The sequence below is a fragment of the Sinohyriopsis cumingii genome, chromosome 15 (genome assembly GCF_028554795.1).
Source record: "Sinohyriopsis cumingii isolate HCF-2022 chromosome 15, ASM2855479v2, whole genome shotgun sequence".
NCBI classification, from domain to species: Eukaryota; Metazoa; Mollusca; class Bivalvia; order Unionida; family Unionidae; genus Sinohyriopsis; species Sinohyriopsis cumingii.
The window spans coordinates 2,637,699-2,662,006 of record NC_142975.1 but is presented as its reverse complement, the minus strand read 5'-3'; the positions used below and the strand labels follow the sequence as shown (position 1 = coordinate 2,662,006).

Below are 24,308 nucleotides of genomic sequence, written 5' to 3'. Positions count from 1 at the left end.
CCCTAAATATTCATGGAATTACTAACACAAGTTCTAATCAATAAAGTTTTGAATAAACTTTAGTGGTATTCCAAATAATGTCCAATCCTGAAGGTGTTGATGTACATGTAATGGCCAGTAGTCTCTAATGTACTAATGTACCAATGGCCCGAATTACAAAAGTGTGTCAACAATCTTTTCTTGAATCACAGTAGTATACTCCAAGGTTTCTTTGTTTGAATTAAATTCCAGGCAAATGTCTCTTCCCAAGAATATTATAGAGCACTTTGTATTTCCAGAGAATAGACAGCTCCAGTGGCCTACGTGGTTAGAGCGTCTGCCTCAGATGCTGGAGGTCGAGAGTTCGAATTCCGGCCGAGCCATCCCAAAGACTTAAAAAATGGTACTAGCAGCTGCCCCGCTCAGCATTAAGAAGTTAGTATTAGGACAAGGCCTGGTGTCAGGATAATGTGACTGGGTGGCACATCATGCTACATTCGTGTCTGCGGCATGATGTCCTAGTGCTAGACAACACTATAAACCTCAACACTGCAGACATCGTTGCAATATGACTGAAATTTTTTAAAATCAACATTAAAAATCAATCCACACGCATTTCTAGAGAATAATAAATAATTTTACCCAAATCAAAATCTGAATACAATAATACCAATGATTTCTGCCCAGATTATCACAGGAATACAATTTATGTTTGCAGTAAACCAGATTATTAAGCCTTCTTACCCTAGGTCACAATCAGCATTTTCTAAATACCTATAACTTAATGGAAAATTCCATTCTAGATGATTCTGTTACTAAAATGTTAATAAAGAACATGGTAAGAACAATGTCCTTGACTCAGACCAAGATAAATATGTTTACTTCTATTGATAATGATCCTAATATTAAACCCACGCTCATCCGAAACATATTTGCAATGTTTTATTTGTCTACAGAATAAAAATATAATTGATTCTGGTCAGGTAGACAAAAAACTTGATTTTGGACAAGATCAGTTGCAAAATAAACAAAAACAAAATAAAAAATGGTTATATAACGTGTTTTGGGAGTTGAAAAAGTACAAGTTTAATTAATTAAATACATATTATTAATAAAGAGATCTATGTAATGTTGACCTAATTACAGACTAATGACAATTGTCGTAAACCGTGCATAGGAGAAACAAATCCTGAAAATACCATTAGAAACTCCAATATGCACACACAAGTAAAGATATGCATGGAGAAGGTAATAAATTAAATGAGTCATAACACTTATCATAACTGACAAACATATAAAAATACTACTACTATTGCTGCTGCTACTACTACTATTACTACTACTACTACTATTACTACTACTACTACTACTATTACTACTACTACTACTACTAAGAATAACAATTTCATGTAAAGAGTCATGTAGGAGTTTTGCATAGGTAAACAGTAATGCAATGATTTGCATTCGGGTCATAAAGTGATAACTGACATCCATACTGACAAGACTACATTAGGAAGGGTACATTTTGTCATTTACACCTAATCTCACAAGAAGATACAGTTGAAGAATACATTATCATTCCTTATGTGTTTTTTTTTTTTTTTACATTGATTCAACTCAGATTAGACCCAATCAAGAGATTATTGAGGGACTCTATTCAATGTCAAGTTGGCAATATTCACCTTGATATTAATGGCATTGTGAATGTCATAGTTAATGTAATGTCACAGAGTTTAGTGGGAAACCAATCGTTCCTCGTAACACGAGTTAAAGACCCAACGAAACATTAGCCATATATGATGATGACACCGCCCTAAAATTAGCCATATATGATGATGACACCGCCCTTCCAATTTTCTTACTGTGTTTCATTTCTGAAGATTAACAAGGCTTCTAGATTTTGAAAACTCTGTACTCTGATACGGTAATAAAATATTTGCTTTCGCATGTGTTTGTTTTATTATAACCGTTTGAAGAAATAATTAAGATGTATTTATATTGTTTCAATTCATACATATCGATAATGTATCCAGTAGCCGTAATTTGAAATTCATACATATCGATAATGTATCCAGTAGCCGTAATTTGAAATTCATACATATCGATAATGTATCCAGTAGCCGTAATTTGAAATTCATACATATCGATAATGTATCCAGTAGCCGTAATTTGAAATTCATACATATCGATAATGTATCCAGTAGCCGTAATTTGAAATTCATTTCCTTAAATCGAAATGTGAGATATGTACGGATAGAAAGAAACGATAAAAAACATAAGAAAATACTAAAAATAAAAGAAAGAATAATAAAATATACTAGTATATGAATATTACATATTCAAAACAATTCTTTATTCAATGATAACCGTATAACTGAACGTATATTACTTTTTATCCATGTATATACACTAATTACAGCAAAGCTGAGTATTAAAACTCACTCTTTATTAAAACTCACTCTTCATTGATTTTCGGACAAATCGACTGTATCAACATAGTGTCAATTAATTCTCATGGTACACACAAGTGCTGATCAGGTAATGGCCTTCATGACAGTTTGAGGTAATGGCCTTCATGACAGTTTGAGGTAATGGCCTTCATGAAAGTTTGAGGTAATGGCCTCCATGAAGGTAATGGCCTTCATGACAGTTTGAGGTAATGACCTCCATGACAGTTTGAGGTAATGGCCTTCATGAAAGTTTGAGGTAATGGCCTCCATGAAGGTAATGGCCTTCATGACAGTTTGAGGCAATGGCCTTCATGACAGTTTGAGGTAATGGCCTTCATGACAGTTTGAGGTAATGGCCTTCATGAAAGTTTGAGGTAATGGCCTCCATGAAGGTAATGGCCTTCATGACAGTTTGAGGCAATGGCCTTCATGACAGTTTGAGGTAATGGCCTTCATGAAAGTTTGAGGTAATGGCCTCCATGAAGGTAATGGCCTCCATGACAGTTTGAGGTAATGACCTCCATGACAGTTTGAGGTAATGGCCTCCATCACAGTTTGAGCGGGTTTGCACGATATCATAAGTATCCTTGTTTACCGCGGTATTTTTTTCCGGTGTTACCTACCACGGTACTTTTTCACTGTACCGGTACGTCGATAGAGTCCTTCAGTAAGGAATGTACGGAAAGGAAATTCCCGAGGAAGTTTGTTACGACCTTAATGATAGTAACCTTGTGTTTTCACTATTCAGTAGTTCAGGAAATTAACTTTCTTTTAAAAAAAAACGGTTGTATCTGTCAAAACATAACCGTAAATAATACAAATATAATATATTACACGCAAATTTAATGTTATATAGCTGAACTGTCTGTGATTCTGTATCGTACAACTAAAATTCCAAACATAACAGAGAAGGAGAGACAAAGTACTTTGCGGCTGAAAATCTTGTAGTGAATGCATACAAACTAATACTAGACCTAGTAGTTGTGCCAGGATTCAAGGCATGGTTAGAAATACCTCTATGTTCGAAGAAAACGTTACGCATATTTAATTAGACATTTCAATTTGGTGCCTAACTGGTTATTTGTATGAAACTTGATGGTTTGTACAGTGAACCAGATACCCAATAGTTAACAACAAATGTTTAGACATATGATTAATGGAAAGTCAATAGGGCTAGAGCACTTGATCTTCAAATCAGTTTGCTAATTGCCACAATATGCATAATTCTGGGTGCAACGACTTTAAACAATACGTTTATAGAACAGGAGGGTAAATACAACAACTTTTGAATCAGACATCAGTCTGATGTCGTTCCCATAATGCAATATGAATCATCTCAATAACGCAAAAACACCCAACTTTTATTTCAGCTTCAGAGTTTCAAAGTTTTTGTCTGCGGACTATGCATTTATGTTCCATTTTCTTTAAGGAACAAGTATAATTAGAGAAACATTCAGTTTGTCTATTAATATTTCTGAGGAACTGAATATGTTTAGTTAATCTAAGGATAAAACTGACAAACATTTGCAAGATAAATGTACACGCATCACAGAGAGCATCAGCTGTTAAGACTATGACGCAAAGTTAGAAGAATTACATCCTGTTACAATGCTGTTGTTGAGACTTTTTCATTAATGGCTGGAATTGTATGCTTGTTTACATTTTAAATTCTTCCTAATATTCATGTAGAAAATAAAGAGAAGAAAAAAACAAACAAACAACAGAACAATATTTTATTTGAATTTTCTTGTTACAGATATTCAGGTGATTCTTAGAAATCTAGTCCAGATTAGATAGAGACTGATTCTTAGAAATCTAGTCCACATTAGATAGAGACTGATTCTTAGAAATCTAGTCCAGATTAGATAGAGACTGATTCTTAGAAATCTAGTCCACATTAGATAGAGACTGATTCTTAGAAATCTAGTCCAGATTAGATAGAGACTGATTCTTAGAAATCTAGTCCAGATTAGATAGAGACTGATTCTTAGAAATCTAGTCCACATTAGATAGAGACTGATTCTTAGAAATCTAGTCCAGATTAGATAGAGACTGATTCTTAGAAATCTAGTCCACATTAGACAGAGACTGATTCTTAGAAATCTAGTCCACATTGGATAGAGACTGATTCTTAGAAATCTAGTCCACATTGGATAGAGACTGATTCTTAGAAATCTAGTCCACATCGGATAGAGACTGATTCTTAGAAATCTAGTCTACATTAGATAGAAACTGATTCTTAGAAATCTGTTCCACATCAGATAGAGACTGATTCTTAGAAATCTGTTCCACATCAGATAGAGACTGATTCTTAGAAATCTGTTCCACATCAGATAGAGACTGATTCTTAGAAATCTGTTCCACATCAGACAGAGACTGATTCTTAGAATTCTGTTCCACATCAGATAGAGACTGATCCTTAGAAATCTATTCCACATCAGATAGAGACTGATTCTTAGAAATCTAGTCCACATCAGATAGAGACTGATTCTTAGAAATCTAGTCCACATCAGATAGAGACTGATTCTTAGAAATCCAGACCACATCAGATAGAGACTGATTCTTATAAATCTAGTCCAGATCAGATAGAGACTGATTCTTAGAAATCTAGTCCACATCAGATAGGGACTGATTCTTAGAAATCTAGTTCATATTAGATAGAGACCGATTCTTCGTTTTGCTCAAATATGCTTAAATTATCACCTTTAAGTTCAATGCATCAATACTTTCTTGTAATAAAAACATAAAAATAGAGTATGTTCAAGTACTGAAAAATAACGAGCGATATGTATAACATTGAATGTATTTAAGTATTATTATTTTGTAAAATAATCCCTGAAATGTGCATTGTATGTGTGTGTATTAAGTAAGTATAAAGCGGGTCATTGACTGTTCCAAAGCCTATGTTTCAACAAAGATATAAGGAAAACTTCACATGCCTATGACTGCATTTTAAATCAATTCATATATCCTATGCAACATTTTTGAAAACTTCAATGTTAAAGAGTAACGCAGACAGACCGATAACATACCTGCACAGTATATATCTAAGCCTAGCCCCAGTTATGTACATCACATGTGTTTTTCTTCTTCAGATATATAATAGTTTTGATAAACGCTAATTACATAATTCATATTTTAAAAGAAGAAGTTACAAAAATGTAAAAGAATGTGTGATTAAAAAGACCTAAAAGGACCATTATACCAATAGTATGGCTAGTAAATTGTTGGTTTCAGAATCAACACTTTCGATATTTTATCAATAGGCTCTATAATATCAGCGCGATGTATTTTCCAGTATCAGCTATAGTGTAAGTGTACTCATCCCATTTTAATTACACATTTTAGATTAAAACTTATACAATAATTAGCATACACATAGCAACTTCATCTACTGTAAGGTATTAGCCGTTTAATTTGCTGAAACGTTTTCCTTTGCTTTTATCTCAAGATAATTAATTTTTCCCTGATAATATCACTGATATCATATGGTGATAGTTTTTGCAATAAATCAGTGCAAAAATATTTTCCAACTAATGACAGACAGAAATTACCCCAAAAATTGTTAGGACTCTGCACCAGAATATGAAAGTGTTGGTCTCTAATATAATTGCGGTATACAGTGGGACGTATAACAGTACATTCAGAAATACTGCGGTACATACTGTCTTGTGGTACCCAGTTCTACTGTTGAGCATTCTATCTATGTATAGCTTGATTTAACTGTCTTATGTACTCTTTATTTCTGGTCTTATCTGATGGTTGAAGTTGGTCTGTACATGAAAAGGCACAAAAATAGTGATCCCACTTTCTTTCAAGTTAGTTAGCGTCTTCTCTCTTTGGTGGCGTTATCTTCTTTGATGTTGGACACTCGTACGAAAACACAGTGATTGATCCTGACAGGTATTTTTCTGGTACACAACGAGGTAGTAGTATTGGCTTAGTGTTGTTGACTGCGTAGGTTTCCATTGATATTATTCACTCGGATGAAATACAGCGTAAGTGCTGAACATTTTAAATCAGTTCTGTCCAACCCGCGGCCCGATTTCAAATGGCACGCCATAGTTCGAGCAGCTATATAGTCGTTGCTTTTCAGTTTTCTGCTGCGGCCCTCGGCTTCAAGAAAAACATTTTTCAGTGGCCCATGGTGTGCAAAAGTTTGGACATCACTGTTTTAGGTCTTTGATTTGTGCTTGTTCATGTGGTAGTATTGTTTAAAAACTTAAGCGACTATTACAAACGAATGTTTGCATGTCCTGTAAATCTGATTGCGATAATCACATCAATGTCATGATGTCTCATTTTTCTGTTAACGTATAATCATACACTTTAGACTTACCTATTGCAACAGAATGCAGATGTGCTAGACCACTCAAAGCCTGACGAAGTAGTTCTATGGGTTCGATGTCTTTGATGTTCTGAAGTCTATCTTCTACATAATCCTGTAAGGATCCATCGCAAAGCTCCAGTGCAATGAAAAGAAAATCGCTGTCTTCTTCCTGAAGCAATGAAATATCGACAAACAGTACAATTATTTGCTCTATTTCTACATGTAAAATTGATCAAATACAACATTAGAAACAGAAATTATGTTACGGTACTCCGGAGGAAGCAGAAACTAAACTACGTGGAGCTATCTACATGGTCGTTAAAATTTGTTGTCTTAAAATATTCAGCTTTATTTCAAAGATAGTTTTATGGATATACATTTAACAATTTTGATTCCAGAAATATAATTTACAGTTCACTATGTCTATAACAAAACATCTTATCCGAAATATATAAAAGGTCAAAATTAATAGGTTTTAGAAGTATTAATGTAGTTCAATTTTTATATGATGCAGCATGACTAGAAAGATTCAAGACCAATTTAGCATTTTTTGTTATGCAATATTAAGTGTTGGATTGCAATATGTGTGTTGGCCAGTAAGAATGGGCATTGGTCAGTAAGACAGTGTAAGCTAGTATGTACGAGTGTTAGTAGTGTGGATGTTGCTCAGATAGGGTGAGCGTAGGTCAGTAACAAAAAGTGTTAGAACGTGTGTGTATGTTGGGCAGTAACTGTGCATACTGGTCAGTACGATTGCCTGCTGCTCAACGTGTGTGTGGATGTTGAGTTGTATATGCTAGTTGTTGGTAAAAGGACTGTATTAGGATCCTTAGATAGCCCCATTTTTCAGTGCGGATGTGTATGTATGTGTGTGCTTGACTGTGAATAACTTATGATGGATTGGAAGTGAAGGTGTTATTCAGTATGTGTAGACACTCGTTAGTAAGGGTGTGTTTTTGGACTGTAAAATCGAGCGCTTGAATGTTAATATGTGTGTTTGTCTCTCTTTGTGTTCGTTAATAAATCCGTTTGCTCGTCTCTACGTGTAGTTGCAGAAATGGATTTTGGTTCGTCTCCCGGTTTCTTATATTAGAACATGTGTCTCTTTCAGAGTGAGGCATTATGCGCCATTAGGCTGTCCACCCAAGTGATGGATTCTCATGTTAAATTTCCACAGAATCCCACAGTGATATCTATCATGTATAAATTCCAATATGTACCAATATATTTGTCATCAATTTCATATACCGTTCCATCACATAAAATGTATATGGAAGGCTACAAAGATTGTTTCATTTTATGCATTCATTTACTTATCTCTTTCATTTCAAATTGTTAAATACTTCTATAGGTCACTGGTGTGCAATATCAGGTTAAATTCACATTGCTGGTTATAATGATAAATCTCCATAGAGTGCCGTAGTGTCATTTTTAATGCCAGTGACCATGGATGCCTTAGTATCTAATCGTTAATTTTATATTTTCATTTCGTGGAATACATTATGTCCACCTATACCATCTGCTGTCTTCAGATATGCACACGTCGTTAATGTCCATTTATCAACATAGCCTATTTGTTACACGAATTCAGGTCGTCTATTTTTATTTAAACGGCCAATTTTGCAAGGTCCCATAATTAAGTTATTGTTTGATATGTACTCTTTTATGCATACATCTGGTTTGACAGGAAACGTTTTTCTGTTTCATGTGGTATCAGATTGAGACAGGTAAAACTGTATACAGTCACAAGGTAGGGCTTGCATTATGTACGCTTGTACTGTTCCAGGGGCTACGTTCCTATGGTTAGGAAAAATATCTTGGTGCAAATGTATTAATCACAGATGCATTTATTAATTGTTTTATGCCAATCAACCATTCATATGAATACGAGCTTGTAAATTTCAATGTTTATTTTATCAAGTTAAAAGCAAGGTGCTTAATCTCCAAGATAGGAAACAGTCGAGGGATGCGACGCTTAAATACTATGCTTTTGTTTCCTTGTTCGCTTCTTGCAACTATTTATCTGCTGAAGGATGGAAGTCTTTGTATTTTCATAAATATGACCAAGAGGCCGCATCCAAGAGTGTGGCAAACTCAGAGAGCTACAAGTGCTGGTTACTTGTCCGATTTCATAGGCATATATGCTTATGCATATACATTCCCCATCTCATATCCTGATATTGTAAATACGCACCTGACAAAAAGAAGTAGCGCACACAATTTACATCTGTAATGACCAGTCCTGCAATACTAGCTAAATAACATTTGTATAACATATGGTAAAGCTGACAATCGGTTCATTGAAAAGACCTGACATCTAAATGGAAGTAGAAGTCAGCACTCATTAATTTTTAATAAAATGTACCCCTTTACATTAGTATATTGTATGTGTGCATTCCGTTTTCAGCTATGCATATTTACAAGTTGGGAATTTAAATGTTTTCAATAGTATAATTCTATCACGTTAAAATTTCCTAATCCGTACCCACGATGCCACAGTACAAATTCTGAATGTTGCGATGGCCTACACCTACAGTACAATTCTTCAGCTTAGTTTTAAGTTTCTAACTTTGATGATATAGGATTATTTGGACATTACACACTAATTTACCTACAGACAGACAGACGGACAGACACATGATAACACAATATCCATATGCTGTTTGATAGCCCGAGGATAATACAATGGAGGTGTCATCAAACTAATTTTCTCATGGTAGGTCAAAAAGTCAATGTTATGTTGAGTGATGTGTATGATTGTGAAAAAAAAAAACAATTTCAGATCCATTGTTAGAAATTTGTATGTGTCCAGCCCATTCCAATGGGTGGAATAAAAATTTAATAAAAGTAAAATGCCTTACTATTTAGGTTAATCTAATCTTTGGTTGGAAGGATTGAAGGACCGTCTGATCTAAACAATATCAGTATGTCGAGCTTCTGCTAAGGCGTGCTCCACACAAATTACAATATTTTATCTTAATCCGGAATATTGAGATACCCAATATCGTACATATCCATTGCCCAGAGTGCACTGACTCCATATGTAGCATAAAATGACATTAATTGTTTAAATATCCAATGAGTAAATATACTGGTTATGGTAGATGACAAAAAATATAAGATTGGATCCATAATGAGAAAATAAAAGATTAAAATAGTTTCTTCGGAAGAAACTTTACAGTACAATCTACCTAGGGAGATATTCCCTTCTGACTTTCCAAAATTACACCATATAGCAAAATCAATCAGTGCATTAGAAGCATGGTCTCTCACGACAGGTGATATCTCAAAGATAAACTCTGTTCAGTGGTTTTTAGAAGCAATGAAAGGTTTCGTTTTCTGTTTTAAAATAAGAGTAACCATAACTAATGACAGATCATCATTTCTGTATAAATCTGAAAATCATTCATCCTTCCCCACAAGTTACATTGAAAACTGCTGAGTGATTATTGAGAATCAGTTTACTGTTGTGTCTACTTTTTGAAAGTGCAGCCATATTGAATAACGGATCAGCAGCAACGGAATAATTTTTAATGGCTTCCTGCCAGGTTGTGCCTTGTAAAAAAATGTGCTAGTTGATCAAATGGTTTTTGGTTTAAATAACAACTGAGAACCTTCAAGTTAAAATGCCCATCAGCATACACAGCCAATCTGTCGAAGGAGCAAAACAAACACGTACACATTCCAGAGATTTATTTGGCCAATAGGCCAAGCTGTCAAATGAACAAAATAAACACGTACACATTCCAGAGATTTATTTGGCCAATAGGCCAAGCTGTCAAATGAACAAAATAAACACGTACACATTCCAGAGATTTATTTGGCCAATAGGCCAAGCTGTCAAATGAACAAAATAAACACGTACACATTCCAAAAACTTTATGTGCGTTTACCACTACATGAAAATTTGCGAAATGTATGAGATGTGAATAATATATTTCTTTTTGAAACTTGAAAAATCAATTAAAAAATGTTTTTGTTTATTACGTGCAAAATCACACACACACACACACACACACACACACACACATTCCAATACTCACCATACAATAATATCTGATGACATTGGGATGTTGATCTGATTCTCGTAATAATTTAACCTCCCGGTCAGCAAAATCGAAACACTCTCGCAGCAATCGTTTCACTGCTACATCTCTTTCGTCGAACTTTCCTCTGGAGACAAGATGAACATGGGCAGAGATACGTGATTATAGTCACTCAGTTATAAAAGTATGCAAGTCTCGCTGTATAACTGCAAGGTCATGTCAATATATATATGTATGTGTGTGTGTTTGCATGTGTGTGTGTGTACTGTATACTGGCTATTTATATATAATAATGTATTCACTGAGTCATTTAAATGGTCAAACCAGTTTTTAAAGAAATTAATCCTGGCGTAACTGTGTGAATCAAGATATGTCATGTCTATCCTGTGAAGCAGTCTCCAGTTTCCTGGCTAAATAATTTTCATATAGTTTTAACTCGTGATCAATATAAACCAAAACGTATCAAGATTTGAAGCATATATATGATTTTGAAGGACTTTATAGTTAGCAAGCGTCATGAACTCTTGATATAACGTGTCTCAAGGTGCTTGACTCAAGCAAGAAACTTGAAATATAAAGTTACGACATTTTCTGGATATAGCGAAGCTGAGAGAAGCTACAGTGAACCAGCAAGAAAACACGTGCAGAGAAGGTCAGACACTATAACATTTCATTCGTATTCACTGCAAGCGATTCTAGTAACTAAGTTGACGGAAAAAAACAAAAGCTATATGTAAAGAAATGATTAACATTGTCAATTCACAATAAAATGTAGCAGAATACAAAATGTATTCTGCACTTTTGTCAACACGATATAAAAACACACTCCATGCTGATGTATTATGCACCTGTTCAATTAAATTAAACAGAGGTACTAATTTATATTCAGGTGTTTTACAGGCGGATGGACCGCTCCGGTAGCAAAAGTGGTTAGAGCGTCCGCCTCGGATGCGGAAGGTCGTGAGTTCGAACCGAGTCATACCAAAAGAAATATACAAATGATACTAACAGCTGCCTTGCTAGGCGTTCAGCATTACGAGGTTAGTGTTAGGACTGGTTGGCCTGACATCAGGATAATGTGATTGGGTGAGACATGATGCTACATTCTTTGGCATTATGCCCCAGCGCTAGACGTCACTATACACTGTCACACTGCAGGCACAGTAGTGATACGACTGAAACATTGCTAAACCTAAGTTAAAAATCCAAATTCACACACATACAGGTGGATGAAAAGGCATAACAAAAGTAGTGTACAGATCTGCCTGAGGATTAAATAGGAGCATACGTAGATTGACTAAACGAAAATGACATTATCAGCTCCAGTTGCCATGTTGTTGAAACTGGCTTCCCTCTCTAAATATATGTAAGGCACACGTAAAGAAATGATGTTTTAATATACTGCTCGTTACAAATGTCATCAAAGCCTAATTATGTTATGCATCTTCGCCTTTATTTGATGGCACAACAGCGTCTTCTTCTAAGTATTGATTGGGCTCAAAGCCGGCATGTCAATGCAGATAAAACTATGTTGAGAAGCTTTGAGAAGTCGTCTTAAGGTTTGGTAAGCTTAAGAATAGTTGGATCGGCATCCTTTGAACAAAATGTAAAGACCTTTTACTCCACTGAATTTTCTGTCCGATTCTGTCATATTCTATTGAGGAGATTTTGAGTAGAAATAGATGTAACAAGTTTTTTTTTTCTCTTCAAGTTGCAGTAGTTAACGACAGATCAGGATATTGGTATAAACTTGAAAGCTTTTCATGCCAGAAATATTTATGTCAAATTTGGTCATCTTGTCTTACTTGTCGTTGAAAAGAACTTGCTTGCAAGTTGCGTCTCATCTAGTTTTAGTAATATAGACTGTCTTGGATGAAATATCGGCATTAATTTAGTAATTTCTGAAAGGAATCGATGTCAGAATGTTCTATATAAAACAAAGAGGAAACTTGTCAAATAGCTTAGGAGAAGACATTATGACGAAAAGTAGTTAATGTGTGTTGCACTGCATACGATGAAGGACTTTCAAAGGACAATAAAACAGATCCCTTTGCATTATGTCTGTTGACGCATGTGCATGCATACATTTTATGGTAGTTTATGGTGTCAAACAAGGGAGTATTATATTTTGGAACTTGTGTTGTCATGTTAGTTTAGCTCTAAATTTTGTGTTCTGAAGTTTGTTTTGTGCAAGATTAGAAATAGAAAAGTTATGACTGAAAAACATGAATGATACACGAGATACATATTGCATTCTTTACATTAGCTTCAGAAAAGGGATGCAACATATTGTTTTCTTTGTGTGAATTCAAATATTATTTCCTGCTAATAAGTATAAATGAGAATAGATACTTAATAAGTTTCAAGGTATATAGTTTGGTAAGATTGTTCTTTTTCTTGCAATGTATTGATAGTAGAGTTGTCCAGGTCAAGGTCAGAATGATGAGCGTAAAAAAACAAACAAATAAGAGTCTACCATGAACAAATAAACTTATAATTTATCATGTAATTTAAAAATTACTGCTATATAATATAATGAAATCGCAGATCAAAGTAACAAATATTTTCTAAAGAAATTTACTTCAGTCGGGTTGTTTTATTCTTTGGCTTCCTTAACACTTCTTAAATATAGCTGACAATCTGCTTGTTAGTTAATATTAACCGTGAATAAATAAGCTAAATACACACTTACAAAGACACACACATAAATAAACACACACACTCACACACACACACATTATATTGATTGATTAGAATCAGAGAATAATGTTTAAACAATAGGAGAAGCAATTCAATGTTCACAGGAGACTATTGCTTCCTCGATGATTTGCACATAGTTAGGGCCATTTGACGCTTTTCAAGGCTTGGATAATGGCGTAATTCACCTTACCTGAAGACAACAGTTCCATTACATCCACGACCTAACACATCATCCCTTTTGAACAAAATGCTCTTTATCCTATCAAATCCTGGTGGGACACCTGACGGAAAAATTTTAAAAATGAAACGCAATCTAGTATGCTTCTTGAAAACTAATGCGTCAGTACTGTCTTTGATTTGAATACATTTTTCATTGCTAAATTGAGGATTTTTTGTGTGGAATTCAAGATTATATATGTACAAATCATGGTTAGTTTTACTTAAAATGACTCCATTTCTCTGTTCTAAGATCGAACATATATACAAATAAAAATATGATAATCAAGTATTTACTCGCTAGAACAAATATACAAATAAAAATATGATAATCAAGTATTCACTCGCTAGAACAAATATACAAATAAAAATATGATAATCACTCGCTAGAACAACTTACATTATAACACTAACCTCTGCTAACAATATTTCACGGACAGATTTCCATACTATTTTACTCCCATGTCACACCACCACCCTCAACAGCTGTCATTCCTATCAGAACACCTGGATGTAATTACAATTGTCCACACTGCCTTATGTAACACAAGTTAGTCCTGTTAGAAAATGATACATCTTTCTTCAGTCGTTTAATAATAGTTTCAAACAGTAATGGCGATTCGTTTTTAGATAACACTCTTAGCTACCACAGTAATGCTGCCCCAACACACACACACGCACGCACGCACGCACGCACACACACATACACAAATGAAATAAAAATATCATCACAGATCACTTCTGATGCTTGAGATTCCGCGGTAAGAATATCCTATGTGAAATACATTTTGTTTGCGCATTTCACTTCCATATGGAAAAAAATATTGTGTTGCTCTGATTTAAGACTTTCATCAAAATGGAGAAGAGTATTTAAATGAAAATTGCAAACTTTTCAATTATTGTATATTTGCCATTATCAATTTTATTCCGAAAAAAGAAGAATCCAAATGTCTCTAAATTCACACTAATCCATCCTAGAATACTGTTACTAATTCACTGCTCGGCTGAGGTCAGCCACTTGTAACGCTATTGCCATTTGCCTAGTGTTCAGTACCGTGACGTCGAGTCGACAATGGTAAATTCCCATCGTCCACCAAGTAGCATTCCGATGTTAAATTTTCCCTAAGTGGCCAATATAACTCAGAATGCATATATACTTATTACGTAATGATATAGAGTACTTTTATAGTCAACTCTTAAATACATGTTTACGTCATTTGCATATCTAAGACAAGCAGTACATATACAACACCACTGGTATTTATAATCTTGACTTTAAATAAAGAGAATGGCTCCACTTGATTTTTTGCACCAATACTATATTTTACATTTTCAAAATATAATCAATTAATTAGCTTATTAAGAGCAATTTTATACATCTTTGTCACTGGTCGTGAAACATAAACAAATCACAGACAGGCTAGGATTCAATGTTCATCCATGAAAAGGCAGTATGGCAACAAAACCAATAATCACAGACAAGTACAAAACATGGATGAACATGGACAAGTACATTTATTAAACATTCAAAATCATGGTGCAATAAACATCTTAATGCTACAAACAACATGATCAACCCCCCCCCCCAAAAAAAAAGAAAAAAACAAAACAATCAACAACAACTAAGAAACAAATAATCACAGAACACTCCAGGAGCTATTCATATATATTTCAATAAATTGAGTCAGATGTGGGATTGATCACTGAGATAAAATATTATATAGTGCTCACAACTAATAGGCTTATGCAAGGTATTATGCTACGCATCAGTTTCTAACCCTCCACCTTTATCTGCTACTAAGAGAAACCTCCGTATGATAAATAGAACCAAACTAATGCTCGACATTCAAGCTAACCTAACAACTTGCTTACCTCCTACCGCAGAACAACTCGATAACTGTCTGCGTTCATTGCTTAACAAACATGCACCAGCTACTAAGTGCAGGTATACATTCAAACGTGTTCTCCATGGTATAGCAGTGTTAGGGACCAGCTTCGCACTGCTAAAAGAGACCGTCGTAAAGCTGAGAGGCTATGGCTTTCCACCAGAATCACTATTCATAAGCAAATATATGAAGCCGCTAAGAAGAAATATAGCCCATGCAGCGAGATCAGACTACTACAATACTAAGATCATGGAAAGTTCCAGCTGCAAAGAGCTCTTCGAGATTACTAACAAGCTAATGTCAAGGAACAAATCTACACCAATTCCAACTACCTTCTCTCCAGTCGACCTTCCGGACATGTTTACAAATTTCTTCCGAGACAAAGTATAAACCATTAAAGATTAGCTTGACACCACAATTTCAATTGACTCGTCGTCACCGCACAGTTGGGATACAGAATTTGAGCGGCAACCATTTGTAGCATTTGAACCTGTTTCTAAGGATTTCGTACGTACAATCCTGATGAAAAGTACACCTAAGTCATCTGAACTTGATCCAGTTCCAACATCACTGCTGCATGAGTATTTAAATCCAGTATTAACTTCACTAACTGATGTTATTAATATCTCTCTCTCTCTCTCATCCGAGGAATTCCCATCATTTTTCAAAACTGCCATTGTGAAGCCTCTGCTGAAGAAACCAACACTAGACCATAACAATTTAAAGAACTATCACCCAGTTTCTAATCTCCCATTCATATGTTAGAAAAGATTCTATCTCTTCTGAATTCAAACAGTCTTTTTAGCAATGTACAATCTGCATATCGCACTTGCCACATTACTGAAACTGCTCTTCTAAAGGTAGTTAATGACATTCTCTCTGCGTTGGATAGCGGAAAGATTACAGTCCTCACCCTCCTTGATTTGTCTGCAGCATTTGACAAATAGACCATGATATATTACTTCACCGTCTCCAGCATCTATTTGGCATTCATGATACAGCCTTACTGTCGTTCAAGTCCTACTTGGTCAACAGGACACAAAATGTGTCTGCAAATGGTATACACTCCAGCCCAGTTGATCTATGTTGTGGTGTTCCACAGGGGTTTGTTCTTGAACCTGTTCTGTTCATTCTGTACACTCAGTCTCTCTCAAGTGTCATAGATCATCATTCAGTGTTTCAACAATTTTACGCTGATGACACCCAAATATACAAATCGAGACACACAAATGAAGTTGATGCTACCATTCAAGGTGTAGAGAGGCGCATTTCTGATATGGACTCATGGATGACATGTAAGAAGCTGCAGATGAATGATCATAAAACTGAGGCCATTCGGATCACAACGCAAAGACGTTCTCATTCACATCCTTTACCTCAAACAATAAATATCAGCAACGCCAACATTAAATTCACACAATCAGTACGAAACATAGGTGTTACTCTGAACAGTACTCTCACATTGCACCAACATATCATGAACAAATGCAAGGCTGCAAATCTTGAGCTGAGACGCATCAGCTCAATTCGCAAATATCGTTCAGTTGATGCCACTAAAACAAATGTGTGTTCATTAGTACTTTCAAGACTGGACTATTGCAACTCAATTCTGTCTGGTTCATCTCAATATCTGGTCCAGAAACTTCAAAAAGTTCAAAACACAGCTGCTCGGATCATACTTAGGGTACCACGATCAGAGCACACCACCCCACTGCTCTGTGCTACGTTTCACTGTCGGACTCTAGTCCAACATACCTATCCGACCTCATCCATGTGTACACACCAGCAAGATACTTACGCTCCTCATCTGACAATTGTATACTCATTATTCCCACTATGAAAACAAAGTCATTTGGACAGCGTTCGTTTGCATACCAGGGCCCAGCAACGTGGAATGAATTGCCCATTGAACTTAGACACAAAGACACAGTGATTATATTCAAGAAGATTCTCAAAACTCACTTATTTTGACTGCAAGAACAAACGTAACAACTGAATAATATTTCCTACGTTAAATATTCTCAGCATGTTATTGTTTTTTTTAATGTTTTCTAATTTCATGGTGTTTGTTTTTGTAGTCATATCATTATGTTTTTTTATTTTATAGGTGTTGTCTATTGTTGTAAAGCGCTTAGAGCTTCTAAAGATTATGCGCTATACAAAGTCCTCATGATTATTATTATTATTATTATTATTATTATTATTATTAGTAGTAGTAGTAGTAGTAGTATTATGCCTTGGGTTTATGGCTGAATAAATTGTCAGGTTAGCCTCAAGTTATTGTAGATTTCAGTTATGCGGTAACAAATATAATGATATTCGATTAGCATGCAATTTTCCCAACAAAATCTCGAATATGGGGTTACGTTTGGTTGGTCTCAAGGAATATAAAAACTTCACCAGGGTATTTCAGGGGATGATAAGTTATTTTAGCAAAATTTGTTTCAATCATGAACTTGTCATAATATTAACTTGCAAAACGTGTCTACTGTGTATAATTCAAACAAAGAAACAATCAAGCATTTGCTATCATGAAAATGTTGCTTGCGTTGATACTCTTTAATTTTAGATACATTATTACAGAAATTAAATGGTTGAGCTTGCAAATTCTACTAATTTTTTTATTTTAATTAAAATTTGAACTTTGGATCTTGCTCTACAAAACACATAGGTACTTACTTTTTTCCTGAGTTTTCGCTGATGGCATGCTTTGTAAAACCAAGGCTGGATCTCTTTCTTCTGTTGCCTCTTCTTTTTTAATCTCATCAACAGCCTTGGGGTTGTTATCAATCATACTCAGCATTATGTCATTCTGTAATGTTTTATATAAACTCAAATATTCACCATGGTGAATCACACACTATAAATATTATAGCTATACACCGTGTTGCACGGGGAATCTGAAAACCTATCCCTTTGCTACCCTCGACGGACTGAGATGTTTGCATGACAATTATTAGATTCATTTCTATTGGGTGGCAACTACCTACTAGACCATTGGAAGAGCAGCTGACCATGAAATATAGGTCAGTGTGGTGCGTTCTGTAAATATTTCTTCTAATGGTTTTGAGGTCAAATGTTATGAACACGGTACTTTCAAAGTTTTGCCTTTGTTTTACTGTATCTTCATCATCATCCGCAAAGCCTTAACATCATTTATAACGGGATGCTTTCTGCCAAATTCTCCTCAGCGGTTTCAGATAAGTATTCCTAAACTGTCGTAAGCAAAGATGAAGTAAATCGAAATCACTGAAATCACTGATGCAATATTACAAGTCATCTGTGCCAGGATATTGCATCCTTGTTTTTGAGAAAAGGTCATTGAAATGTTTCTCTATATCAGCAGCAGCAGCAACATTTCAAAGCGGATCGGCATCATTTGCATAAGCCTGAAACTCAGTTATAACATAATGCTTTGTTTTAAAATTTGGTCACATTCTGAGATTTTAAAAATAAAGAGATTTTGAACTTTCCAATATATTTTATTTGTTAAATGCCAATACGATATAAGCAGGTGCCCTGTTTAATTGATTGTTTGGAAATTTTTCATATAATATGATGATCAGTATATATTCACTGAATTATTTGGATGTGTAAATATAAATACAGAAATATTTCATAGTTTGTACTTGTAAAACATTGTCTGTGTAATATCTTTTTATCGCCTTAATTATATTTGAGATGCCAAAATTATGGTTAATAGTAAACATTGATCTTGGACAGTGACCCATTTTGTAGCTTTAGTATGAGTGAAATATTTCCACATCCTAGGTTGAATATAAACCTTCCAATATGGAGGCTTTTTTGTCTGTATAAGGCGGGAAGTTTGTATTAATTTTCTTTTCAGAAACTCTTTATCTTTACTCTTGTACAATGTAATTATATTCATCAAAACGTTGTTTAAATGCTGTTGCTGATGTTATGTTGTTTTTCGTTTAAGGGTTGTGCCCTACTGTGACTTTTTAGGACAGTATTATATATCTGATCACCCATTTCTGTTTTCACAATTATAGCCGAGGATTATTCTCAGAAATATAAATCTCTGTGAAAATGCATCTGTATCCTTGGTTGAATTGTTCGTATATTTCTTTGTTAGCTACGCCTGTTTGTTGCGGGTCATCGATGTGACTTACATAAACTTTTTGTTAGGGAAATTATATCTTCGATCGAATTGGTAATGTGTATGCACTTATATGGTTAATTATTATTTAAATTCAATGCATTTGTTGCTTTGTTCTTGTTTAATTTGAACTGGATGCTGACAAAACTACCAACTCAAGCGGAATAGAAAACTGGAGGATATAAATATGATATATATGTTCTTTTATGTTTACAATGCTTTTACCTTATGTCTATATTTTAATTTAGATATATGAACTATGCAGTTGAATTTTTAAAAACAGTATCTTATAAAGTCTCGCAAGCTAAAGAATAAGCTCGGTAACATCTCGTTTTTCACATGGACGGAAAGGATTAGAGCCTTGGGCCTATCAAAGACAAAACCAATACACTCGGGAAACTCAGAGAAGCGACAATGAGATTTATGGGCTTAAGACAAATGTGGAAGATATGGGGACTGGGCGAGAACAAACGGGATAAAACAACAGCCTGGGAAAAAGAGAGCACGATTGAGGCCCGAAGGTTGAAGTCCATCAAGAGTTTCGTGCCATGTAAAGCTGAGTAAGATTCACGATAAAGAGTTGCTATTCTTTTACCAAAGTTGGCACAGAATAGACATTGAATAGTTTTGATTGAAAATAATTCGGACGGTTAAGATGCATTTATGAGGGAACACAATACATGACACAGGCTTTTGGTTTTTGGTTATCACATATAAAATATGTGGTAGGAGCTGTATTTGACTGTGTTATAGATTTGCTGACTATTCCCAAAACGTTACACCTATTTTTCTATGAAAATGGTTAACCGTTGAAGTATGTAATGTACGGACTATATCCCATTCGAGAGCATTGTCCCAGAAACTTTGTCCTTTATGGGAGGGTGACCTGAACTGCGTTGCGTTGCGTGTGTTAGTAGTACACTTTTAAAACACTTTTAGAGGACAAAGCATTATAGAGGCTCGCCATAAAAAAGTGGAGATGCGGTTGAAGTGAGTCCACGAGACGGATGGAAACATCAAAAAGACGTAGCGTATCTGGACACAATTATTCAACGTGCAATTGTCTTGAAGGACATTGCTGACGGCGGCACATATAACAGCAGAAAGTGGGCAGGTAATCGAGCTCAACTGCTCTAACTCTTTCACATTTAGCCAACATGAAAGAAACAAATAACTACTCTTTGTACTGAGTACTAAGAGAACTATTTTGGGACGCCATTGAAAGGATTAAGGAAGGTATGCCAAAGGCAGTTTAGGTTCCTGGCGGTGGAGACGACAATCAGTTGTACTTCACAATTGAATATTATCAAGGCCTGCAACAAGTAGGCAGCTAATCTTGATGAGTAGGAAAAGTCTCAAGCGAGATTTCAGCAGCTGATGGTGTTACCTGGGAACGAAAGTTTAGTTTTGTGTTGCTCTTGGAGGACAGGAGGGAACCTTGTGTAAGGGTTAGGGTTTAGAGGCTTGTGTGTTGCTGAGTGTCTTGAAAGTGGTAAATTTGAGGGAGGTTCTGAGTGGCCCGAAAATAAGCCAGCACGATTCCTCGCAAAGTTGGTCAGATTTTGCTTAGAGTTTATTGAGAAAAAATCGTTTAAAGGTTCATATATCTTTAGCTAGAGTGGCCATATGTGATGACCCATCGGCATCCTTTGTACTAATAGAAAGACACCCATGTTTTTGTCAAATGTGATCAAATTATGTCGAACTGTTTATAGCGCATATAGCTGTAAGGCTACTCGACCATTGTGCTTTGTAGGTTCTAAGTCTGTCACCTGTCAGCTATTGTTATATCGAGCTTCGTTTTCGAAAACCGATTGACGCATTCCCACTAAACGTGTGAGAAATGTATTAAAGGCAATTATAATTTTTCTAAACGTGTGAGAACTGTATTAAAGGTAATTATTTAATTTCAAATTAATTGACTCAAATAATATCGAAAAGATAGACACCATTTACAGAAATACGTGACGTTTTAGCAATATGTGATTCATGTGATTGAACATACGTAATTTTAAAATCATTTACAGTAAGTTTCAGTTTGTTTGATATTTATATTAAATTTTATTAATGCTTTTGAAAGGGACATCAATTTAGTATGAGACTGAATATACATTTTTTTATGAATCACATTAAATTAAGGAGAAATTTATTGAATGCTTATTATGTTAAATGATACTATTTAGTGTTAAATTGTTGATGACAAGCCAATTATCAGCTTCTTTGTAATATGTGGAATTTACTAACACATTAATGTAGAGGAATAAGAGAAGCAGCTTAGTAAGCACAGTAACTTAGTGGTTCGCCTGCTGAACTCCTACGCAGGATTATGTAGATAGATTCCAATACCATACAGGATCGACGAGATTTTTGTGTCCTTAGACAAGATAATTGACTCCACTTCACGCCAAAAATAAATTATATAAACTAGGCAAACTACCGTCAATTTTTTTAAATATTCAACCAAAACATAATGCTTGCATGTATATGATTCACATTGATAAAAAAGTAAGGCGTGAGTGGGACTTTTCGTTGGATTACCGGCTTCGTTTCCAAGACCAGACTTGACCGGGTCACCGGCGGTGTTGTATACTCGGACATGACATATAACTCTTAGTGCCCATTATAGACTAACCAAATCATTTGTCAAAACACCCTAAAAAACACTTAGCCCAACGAAACTGGAAATCGGGTTTAACGGGAGTCTTGGTACCGTGTAGAACAGAAAGAGAATCTGAACCAGTAGATTTATGAAGGAGATATATTACATGTGGTCATTAAATGTCTGAATAAAACGATGAAAGTTATTAGAGGTGTAATGAAAATGGATAACATACCAGAATTAGATCAATGCTTCAACTACGTTTCTTAAACGCCAAGAATACATATAGAATCAATGAGTACAAATTGGTAATACTGAACAAGTTAAACGGTAATGAAATAAATATACACAATGTTTGCTACTGTGTGGAAATATTTAAAGTATCTGCCAATTTAGTACAAATTAGATCAATTCGTCAAAACATTAAATTATACAATCGTATCTGGCAAGGTATTCTCCATCTTAAATTTAGGCAAATCTATAAATCCTTCAGCTCAGAGACCTATGCCAAATTTAACAACATCCAGTTAAAATGCGAGGAATTATTTAAATGTTTGAAATTAAAGCGAAGATAATGTTAACTCCTATAACGCAAGAAGAGAAGAGGAAAAAACGAATGCCCACAAAAAAGTTTGATCTATCATTAAATTATGTTGGTACTAGAAGTATGAATTTGAAAGAAGCCCGTAGCACACGCATTTGTGGTGTAACCAATTGTGGAAAGAAAACAAACAGTTGTACTAGACTTAATGGAAACCAAATAATTAAATAGTGGATTATATTTCCATTAGCTTTGAACAAAAAGAGAAACTAGTTATGATTCATCCTAATATCAAATTACACAAATGGTTGAACTTTCTCATTAATAATAAGCAAACAATTAACAGAACGTAACCAAACGAACCCACCTAATATTCAGGTACAGGTATTAAGAAATATTTTTGGGTGATAGTGCAAACTTACAATTCTGTAACTAAGGACCTTTGTAATAACATTTAGACTTATACGTTTTTAGCTCCAAGTATAAACAGATGATAGAAAATAGTTTCGAGGAAGACCATGTTTCACCACTAGTTATCAGATAAGAAATATATAAATAGTGAAAGGAAAAAGCAGCAAGTGAATATTCTTTGCAATGGCACATTTATATTTTAGCTCTACAGATCCACAAATCTTTGTTTACATTTCAAGGCATTAGATTGTCTTGTGTGACATTTATTTCTTACTAGATTTTCCATCTAAGTTTCTTCACATGCATGGATTCGTTCATTACCCATTCACATAAATTATTGTTGTATATGTACATAATGAATGACCTTGATCGTATTCTCCATCAACTTCCACCTTACATTCATCATTAATACACTCTGAATGAAATCTGATGGACGATTTTATTTCCGCATCAAACTTTATATACCTTTCATTGCCTCTTATTTTGCTATAACTCCCGTTGACGAGACTGTAGTCTTCACAGCTGGATTTGTATGTTGTTTCAGATTTCATATATACAGTCAGAATAATCTTTATATTTCGGACTACTTTTTATTTTAATTTCTTCTGTATCGCATGACCCATACTACTAGAACAAAGTTTACATGTTCTTCGATTTGTTATATTAATTAAGTGTGCTTTATTTTGTTCCTCGTGGTTTTTAAATGAATACAAGGTCACATGCAGCGCATGTTTAAATTTTAATCCCGTTTTTACCCACGACGTCACATTCTCGAAACTAGTTATCATATAAAACCCAAACGTCCTTGACACTGTTATTTTTGTTATCTCCTAAAAGCAGCTCCAAAAAAGACTTGACCATTATTTAATTAATGGCTTACTATTTTCAACCAGCTACCAACTGTGAAACAGGTTATTATATTAATTAGTACATACGTTTATCAATGTATTCTGGTTATATTTAAAAGTGTTTAATCGTGCATATTTCATCTTGCTTGTCACACAATTTCCAGTTTGCGAGCAACTAGATC

At 34.8% G+C, this 24,308-nt stretch overlaps 1 protein-coding gene across 4 annotated transcripts in view; it reads right to left on the bottom strand.

Moving 5' to 3' along the window:
* LOC149781125 (serine/threonine-protein kinase/endoribonuclease IRE1-like) overlaps positions 1-24,308 on the bottom strand; it is a 75,037-nt gene that overhangs the window by 21,337 nt on the left and 29,392 nt on the right. For all 4 annotated transcript variants that reach the window (XM_089935231.1, XM_089935234.1, XM_089935232.1 and 1 more), the window contains 4 exons: positions 18,287-18,419; positions 13,696-13,786; positions 10,803-10,932; positions 6,769-6,928 (listed from right to left, as the gene is read on the bottom strand). In XM_089935231.1, the coding sequence (XP_089791357.1) occupies positions 6,769-6,928; positions 10,803-10,932; positions 13,696-13,786; positions 18,287-18,419 (514 nt within the window). The remainder of the gene's footprint in view (positions 1-6,768; positions 6,929-10,802; positions 10,933-13,695; positions 13,787-18,286; positions 18,420-24,308) is intronic.